We start from the raw sequence: 8,848 nt of genomic DNA, 5'->3' as shown, positions 1-8,848 counted from the left end.
TAGGGATTTGTTAACACACGAGAATGCGGATGGACCTCCATTACTCCTCTCGTGTTTATGCGGAAATCTTACTCATTGATGATCAAAACCGGGTTTTCAATTGTTTGTACTCGTTTGTAGTTATGAAATTTCAATATTCTTTTTCTGTTATAGTCTGGTCAGTACTCACATTGATATGTGGGCTACTTCCTCCCACAAGCCGTTCATCTAATTGAATAAATTGCAGTTGCGTCGACTCAATTAATGTTTTCAAGGTCAATTCTCTGAGTACATAGCACCTCCGTCAATTATGGTAATGTCTTCAGGAAGATTCTTGTTGTACCTTTTTGCGTGTGAACCCTTCTTCTATATGAGCTGCTGTCCATTCTCCCATGTATCTCTGGATCAAGATTTCTGCAGCCACGTAACGTTCTTGAAATCATAAGGTTTTACATTTGCGTGCTACGCAAATTTGTATTGTAATGGTTTTATTACACTGAAGATTGATGAATCTTATTCATTACCCATCGAAAACGAAAAAGGTAGTTGGATAGATACCTCACCTGTGAAAACAGACTGGCAACACAGACAACTAAGCTACTACTATCTACATGCCTGAAACTTTTGTAGTTATTATTAGCAACTTCTTAAATAAGACCCTCTGTTCGCTACCTTAGTTGGTCAGATGGACTATTGATGGTTCAATCCCCTTTGCCAACCGTAAGTTGTATTGGTAGGTATCGTTCAGCCCACATCAGTACGAATGATTATTTTTAGTCAAACTGGTTGTGGATTTAATTTTCTATGGTCGAAATTGAAATCGAACAAACTTTTTTGTACGAGAAAGAAAAACGTAAGTAAGACCAAGAAGACCAATTAGGCTTAATGGGTCCAGTTCCAAGTTTGTGGACTGGGTTTTAGTCTAATTGAGTCTAATAATTCTAATTGTTTAATTTTTTTGTTACCCAAATTAAATTTGATCAAATTAAACCAATCAAATTACGATATACTTGCACGTGATTCACATTAGTCATTTTTAAATTGTATACTAATTACACAATAAATATATCACAATTATCATATAATTGATTCAAATTCGACGATAGCATTAGAATTTCACCTCTAATTAGTTGTAACCATCAGCTTTGGGTGAGTCCACTTTGGTGTGAGTTCAAGAAAATAGAATGGCTGGTAACTGTGTAGATTTGAGGCGATGTAGGAAAATACACACTCACAAGTCACACGCTATTGCTCTTTTTCTGTGACACTCGGGACAATGATGTACAATTAGGGCCAGATTATAACAAAGTACAAACAATTAACAGAAAGCAACTGAGTCAAGAAGAGACGTCCTTCCTCGTACTTCATTAACGTCCTTGTATCTTAGTACAAAATGATTGAGCTTTCACTCAATTGTAAGCATTTATGCTAGCAACAATATGGGTATATTCTTCTTTTCCAAGATTCTGCAGTAAGTTACAATTACAAGAACCTTCTTTCAGATTCACCACGCTGCCGATCATTTCAGGTTTTTAGTTTACTTCCCTTCAGTTTTTAATGCAAGTTGGCATCATTTTCCAACAATATTAGGGCTTATCAAACTCCTCATTGCTTTCGGCAGCAACCTTTCCGGAAGTGCGACCCAATCTCCCAAACGAGCCCAAAGACGACAAGCTCTTGAGGCTGCTGCTGCATTCACCAAGATTATATGATTTTCTTGCTCTTCTTGGCTTTGAAGGACTCAACTCCAACTCGATTTCACTATCGGTTTTGCTCTTGGCCACAACTAATCGAGTTATGCTGCTTCGACAAAAGGGGCAGACTGGAATCTTTGCAGAGTTGGTGGAAGAGTTGGGCTTGCTGTGACAGCAGAGGGCTAGAATGCAATTAGCACACATCTGATGACCACAGTTTTGCACCTCGATTGTACACACGTGTTCGAAGCAGATGCAGCAAAGTTCAGCATCACCAGCCTGAATGGCAAGAAATTTCGTCCTTTATTTTTTGAAGTTGGATCACTTAGGTGTGTTCTTCAGTAGTCATTTCATGAGGAAAGGATAAAATCTAATGCAAATCTTTCATTTTATTCGATTGTAGCACACCTATTTGTGATTGACATCTAGGCATGTAATTACTTTTAGTTGGCCATTCATAGGACAATTTTGATGAGAAATTCTTTTGTGATCTACTTTCAACGAGCATTAATGCAGTTAAGCAAAGTATAATTTCGAAATACAGAAAATGTGTATTCGGAACTCATACCTCAGATTCATCATCAGTACCACTAGAATTTGACGATGGAGGAGTGTCCATCAAGATAGACTTTTCTCTCTTTTTATTGGCTTCAATTAGGGCTTTCTCCAACAAGGCTTTTGCATCAGGATTGAGCTCACTGATAAACTTCAACGGTGATGGCCAAGTTAGAGGCTCTGGTGCCAAAGGATTTAACAAAGCAGCACAGGCTTCATGTTTGTGCTTCAGAGCAACCATGTAAGCTATTCTCCTGCAGAAACACCTCATTCAATTTAACTTTCATTTTCACAAAAAACCAAAAGCTTATGTAGTTCAGTGTTATCAGATTTAGGATGTCATATGCAAATTGCTTCAGGTGTGAGATGGGGGTTGAATTTTATGTCGCTTCAATATTTAGTAAAAATGTCATGTTATAACAATATTAACTCTTAGTAGTCAGTTTATTGATCTCAAAATGTAGCCAACAGGGGTACAGAAAACCAAGTTTCCCAGGAGTATATTCAGTGATTCCAGGGAGTTATTCGTTTTCCTGTGAAATAGTTGCATAGCTCACCCGGAAGAATCTCTTTGAAGACGATCAGCACCCCAAGCAAGCAATTCACGGACACAGTCCAATGAGCCGCCCCGAGCAGCCAGATGAAGAGGAGTACTACCTGGATAGCTGCAAAGCTCTCTGTCAATTTAACTGATAACACTAAAATGCTAGTAAAATTGAAATCAAGTGCTACCTATATCCACCAGTTGATGCACACACAAGAGCCCCATTGCTTAACAGAATGTGCACACAATCAGGACGTCTTTGACGGGCTGCCAAATGCAATGGAGTTGCCCCACTCCCATCTCTGATATTGACAAATCTTGAAAATCCCCTGACCTCATCACATCCAATCAAAAGCATGAGCAGATTGTTCTGTTTTTATCCCAACAAACAAACAAACCAACAAACAAAAAAGGTAAGGAAGAACAAGAAAAAACATAGATGGTTACCAAGATTGAGCAACAGCAGTAGAATTGGCAGCCGAAAGAATGAATTGGAGGCAATCTGAGTGACCATAGTAAGCTGCATAATGCAAACAGGTTCTCCCATATAATGTGTCAAACAATAAAATCTGAAAAATCACCACCAAAATCCATCATCAAATTATGCACCCAATAGTACATACACCATACGAACAGATACAACAATATGAAAAGACAGGACTGAAAATGATTATCATACATTTGCTCCTGCTTGAATCAGCCTTTCCACGCAGGAAATCTTTCCATGCATAGCAGCTAACATCAATGGTGTCTATCAGAACCCAGAAACAACAATGCCCATAGTTTAGTAAATAAAACAAGACAAAAAGCTGAGCAAAAGAAAACTGCATCTTGATCACATATACATGAAAAAGTAATGACAAAACAAACTTAAGAATCAATGGACACCCACAATCCAACACATTCAAACCACACCTGTTTGTGTCGATTCAAGATATCCGGATTTCCAGACCGATCCAAAAGCATAGAAAGGACCTAAGCAAGTACAAAGACACCAAAAACAAAATCTTACATCATCGAACAACATTTCAAGAAATTACATTACCCCGCTAATCAAGATAGTGAGGCAACAGAAGAAATCAACAAGATCACAGAAAACACCACCTCGATCCGCCCATTAGCAGCCGCAACGTGGAGTGCAGAGAGCCTCCCGTGGACAGTCTTGAGCGACAACAAGTTTGGGTCCTGCTCCGCCATTGCTTCAACTGTTTCAAGCTCTCCATTCTGAACTGCGTTAAAAAGCTCATTCTCTTGTTGCTCTCTGCAGCTCAGACCCTGCCCCATTTCGTGACTCTGCTTACACGCGCCACCCACCAAGGCGGAGGAGGTGTGGTGGTGGTGGGAGTGTAGGAAGTGATGGGGAGGGACAAAAGTAATCAAAAGTAAGGAAGTGGTATTGGAGTTTGGACTGCCCGCCCGGATATCGGGCAGTAAAACTGTAGGCGTTAGGTGGATTTCCGGGCAGATATGGGATTTTCTTCTGCGGCAATTTGGATATATATATTCGGATTAGAGTAATGAAGGAATATGATATTGATTTAAACCCAAGATTCTTTTTTTTCCTCTTTTTAACCAAAATCTTCTATACCCTCATCTTTCCTATTTCTCTCTTGCAATAAACCCTTTGATCAACAAAATATCTGTAAATTAAATTTGTTTTATTCCAACTGATTTAATCACCAAAAATGTACTAATTTATTTTCTTATTTTATAACTACTTTAAAGCGATGCTTATTTTGTGGGCGTTAAAAATTTGGAGAGAATCTAAATTTTTATACGTGTCTTAAAATATCAATTAAGAGATGGTGAGTTCTATAGATATATAGGTATTTAATCTTTTTTTCTGTAGTAGTATATGTATGTTGTTTTTTATTTGAATCGAAATTGTTAATTAATTTAGAAATATTATTGTATTGCATAATAGTATATTGGTTGTTTTAAAAATATAGATATATTTAAAAAAGGAAAAATCTCACAGACTAAGTCGCCAAAGTTTCTGTTTCCAATATATTGTAATTTTCATGTTAATTGCAATATTATAGTCTTGCTGTATAATTAATACAAAGAATAAATTCAAAAGTTTAGATTTGTTTTTTCTTTTTCTTTTAAAAAAATAAAACAGAAAGGGTTTGAGTAAAGGAGTGAGTAAACATAATTATTAGGAGTTGTTGGGGGATTTAAGCAGCAAAGGGGTCCACAAAAGTTACTGTGGTTGTTGGGTTTTTAATTTACGAGGGAGTTACATAAATATTGTCTTCAATTTACAATTATAATTATAATTATATTTTTTATTCAACCACAAAGTCTACGTAAAAGTTTTTAAAAAATATTACAGTAATATTGTTTAAAGGGTGTAATATTCTATAAAATATAAGAAGTGATTGTGTAATTTATTATAAATTGAGGAGGTGTTGATGTAATTTATTTTTAATTTAGTTAGTGAGGTGAATTGTTGGGAATTAGAGAGAAATTAGTGAACAATCTCAATGTCTCCTCGACTATCACGTCGTCTCCGTAATTGAAATTTTACGGACATTGGAATGTCCAAAATCTTCACGACAACGAACGAGAAAAAGGAAAAGGTATGTCCAACATCTTGTCCAGATTCACAAAAAACTGTATTATCAATCCCAAACATTACTTACAATAATGCCACCAAATTAAGATAATATATATAAAACAAAATCTAATTTCCAAATCCTATAAAAAACTAATAATAATAATAGAAACATGTGAGAGTGAGAGTGAGAGTGAGAGCAGCAGCAGGCATGATCGAAATTCAACGCGGCTGGCTGGCAGCTATTGTTTGATAATTTGAATTTTCGTGTCCAAACTGCAGACTTGACTTTGATGCTTCTTCACCATCAGTCAAATACTGTCGCTCCCGTTTTGTTAATATCAATCACACTCCATATTTAATAGATTAAATAATTAAATGATTTTTATGTGAATTTTTTAAAAAAATACAATTAACTATATATAATAGAGTAGATTTTAACTTTATTTCCTTTTTTAAATAAAAAGGAAAAAGGAATTTCACAATATGAAACTGGACCAATAAAATTAAAATTAGTTTGTCTCGGCTTTTTGACTTGTACGTCTCACAATTAACTTATAAAACACGCTTTATCCTTATAAATAATACTCCGTCTTGTTGTTTTCTGCTTAGTCAAAAATTCTAATCAACGAGGAGGATTTACTCTTTATAATAATGAGAAAGAAAGTTCAACGAGGGAAAAGTGGTGACGCATTGGCGCCGCGCCCATCTTTTCACCCCTAACCATACGCATAATACTTTTCAAATTAAAGCTTCAACCATTTAAATGTTTACACCATTATGAGGGAGCTAGCTTTATGCACTCCCCTCCTTCAATATTATTCCAACAAATTCAATTTAATTTATTCCACTAAGTGATTATTAAAGTTTTGTGCCAATACTCATCATTTTTATTTATTTTTTTTAAAACAAGACTTGGATCGAATGCAATGCAAATCTTGAAGACATGACCTGCAAAAAATGTGTTAACATTTTGACACCCAAGTTAGTATTGATTTAAGATTGAATAAAGTTCAAAAATAAATAAATGTGTTTGAAAATTGAATTGTGGTGAATAAATATGAAAAGAGTAAGGACACGTGATAATGTGCTCGTAGATTGCTTAGAGAGTGTGTGAGAGACATTAGAGGGTGTCAGGAATGTGTCTAGGAGACGTTAGAGGGTCATTCCCATATGAAGGAGTAAACCTGTATTTATAAGGGAGTATCCTCCTGCAATGGGCCTCTGCCCGTTTCCTTCATTCTCAGGGAGAAATGGATAAGAACCGTTTGGATAAGTCATAATTTATTCTTATATTCTGTTAATCCTCTTGTTGGGTGCTTATTTATGAGTTTGGGGGACCCTTCATCAGCGAGAACTTGTAACCACTAGGGAATCCAAGCTGCCAAGGAATCTAATGCATTCAGAGAACCTCCCTCGTCTGCAAAGCATCTCAGCCGTCAGGAAGTCCTAGTTGTTAAGGAGTCATTCTTTACAAGGGCTGACGTGATTCTAAGGTGGTTGCTGACAGTGGAATGTAGGCTATCACGTGAGCCTTTTGGGCAAATATTTTGTTGGGCTTTTATCATAGTCCGAATAGGGGGATGTCTTGAGCTTCACCCTTCCTCTTGGGCTTCTTGAGCTATCCAGGCCTCCCTTTGCAAATCTGTTCTTTAGGGGACACCCTCAGGAGGCCTATTAGGTCATCTCCTTATAGCGCTGTTATGGGCCTCTCGTCTCTTTCTTCTTTTTTAGGCTAATTGAGCCTCTTTGAACCATCTTATGTTTATGCACGTCAGTATTCAAACAAATATTAATTCAATACATTAAGATTTTTAATCAATAAATATATTTAAAATAAATAAGAAAATAAAACCCTATCATTAAATTGAATTATGTTCCCATATCTATAAAACTTGAATATATAATCTTTTAATATTGCGAGGACTTCACCCCGAGAAGAGAGAGACATTATGCAGTTGAGTTGAAGAATATTTGCTTAATTGTGGAATGTTAGGACTGGTTCTAAAACTGATTAAAATGTCTACGTTCCAAATAAATAATAATGGGCTAAGCCAAAAAAATAATAATGGGCCCAATTAGCAATCCTATGAGTATCAATGACTCGACGTATCCTATGAAATTGGACTGAGCCCAAAATGGAACTAGTTATTCCTTTGAGCTTAAAATTTTTAGCCCATTGATATCCAACAGCAATAAAACATCCAACCTCAGTGGTATAATCCATCATTTTCTTTTAGGATTTTCTACATACTACCGTTAAGATTAAAGCTACAGAAAAAAAATAAATAAATGTCATAATTAACATTTAATTATTCATGTCTAACTTGGCCCAGCAGAATCACAAGCACTCAAGGATCTTTTTAAAAATTTTAAAATTATCAAAGGGTTAATTTACAAAAATAGGAATATACATTTCGATGTTAAAGTCAGTAATCGATTCAATGAGATAAAATAAAAAACTAAATCAAGAAATCGAGGTCGTGGTAATATAAATTATGTAGTTCAGAGATGGAGCGCTGAAAGTATGAAAATAATGTTGAAAATTCATATGGAAGGTGTGGAAAAAAGATAGAATTTGTGCAGCCTTGTTGCTTGGGTAGTGTAATGAGTTTAGTTAGCTTACATACCATGTTAACTTAGGTAGACCCCTATTTATAGGAATAAATTTTGAGAGATTTAGGGATTATAGACAGTTAAAAAAGAACTTCTTGAGATGTCCATTTTTAGGGATGATACTTATCCAACTATTTGAATTATCCTAAAAAATATATGTCAGCAATAGGAGATATTATCAGATCAATTGATAACATAAGGGGTTAGTTACCCGTTGCTTCCATCATCCAAATCCAGTTGTCTGGCCATAACATCTTTGCTTGCATTATTCTATGGTGGCGTGATCTATAATGTGTAAAATACGATTTTCATGACGGCCTTGCTATTGGACACTGGGCCCTGCTGGTACAGGTCTTGCATTGTCCTATCAGCAGGATGATAGGACTGGACTAGTCACTTAACGCATTTGTTATCTGTCAAGTGTTCTTGGACCACTAGGGTCTAAGTTTGTTGAGTTGAACAAATAAAGGCCTGACTTTCTAATTTAAATATGAGTTTGATTTGATCAGTGAACTTGAAAATATATTTAATATAGACATAAAATGTCATTTACCGTTATTTCTAAAGTTTTTCAAATAACGTACTAATAATTTATAATACAATTTAATTTGCAAGTCGAATTTAAGTAAAGGATAAACTATTACCCCTAGGAGATTGTTATATATTAAAAACAATATTTAAAGAAAATATATAATCAAGACATTACCTTAATTTAGTTGGATTAAGGTTTTGGGCTTAACGAAGAAGGAAGGTAAAAGAGATATTTTTGAGTATTAATTAAAATCATGTGGGAATAGAAATAGATTTGTCAAAAAAGTAGTGGCGTCTGGTTGCGTTGTGTCCTGTCCTGTCCTCTCCTCCTTTGTTATTAAGGAAAGCATTATTTTGGGATTCATTGCATGA

General features: G+C 35.5%; 1 protein-coding gene across 1 annotated transcript; it reads right to left on the bottom strand.

Moving 5' to 3' along the window:
- LOC105174441 (putative E3 ubiquitin-protein ligase XBAT31) lies at window positions 1,298-4,259 on the bottom strand. Its single transcript, XM_011096544.2, has 8 exons — window positions 3,877-4,259; window positions 3,688-3,747; window positions 3,452-3,523; window positions 3,220-3,341; window positions 2,961-3,101; window positions 2,786-2,893; window positions 2,242-2,482; window positions 1,298-1,952 (listed from the first exon to the last, which is right to left on the bottom strand). The coding sequence occupies exons 1-8, from the start codon at window positions 4,054-4,056 to the stop codon at window positions 1,566-1,568; spliced, it is 1,311 nt and encodes a 436-aa protein (XP_011094846.1). The 5' UTR covers window positions 4,057-4,259; the 3' UTR covers window positions 1,298-1,565.

Source organism: Sesamum indicum, linkage group LG11, assembly GCF_000512975.1.
Source record: "Sesamum indicum cultivar Zhongzhi No. 13 linkage group LG11, S_indicum_v1.0, whole genome shotgun sequence".
In the NCBI taxonomy this organism is placed as follows: domain Eukaryota; kingdom Viridiplantae; phylum Streptophyta; class Magnoliopsida; order Lamiales; family Pedaliaceae; genus Sesamum; species Sesamum indicum.
The sequence above is the reverse complement of the archived record's forward strand: the minus strand, read 5'-3'. Positions and strand labels throughout refer to the sequence as shown.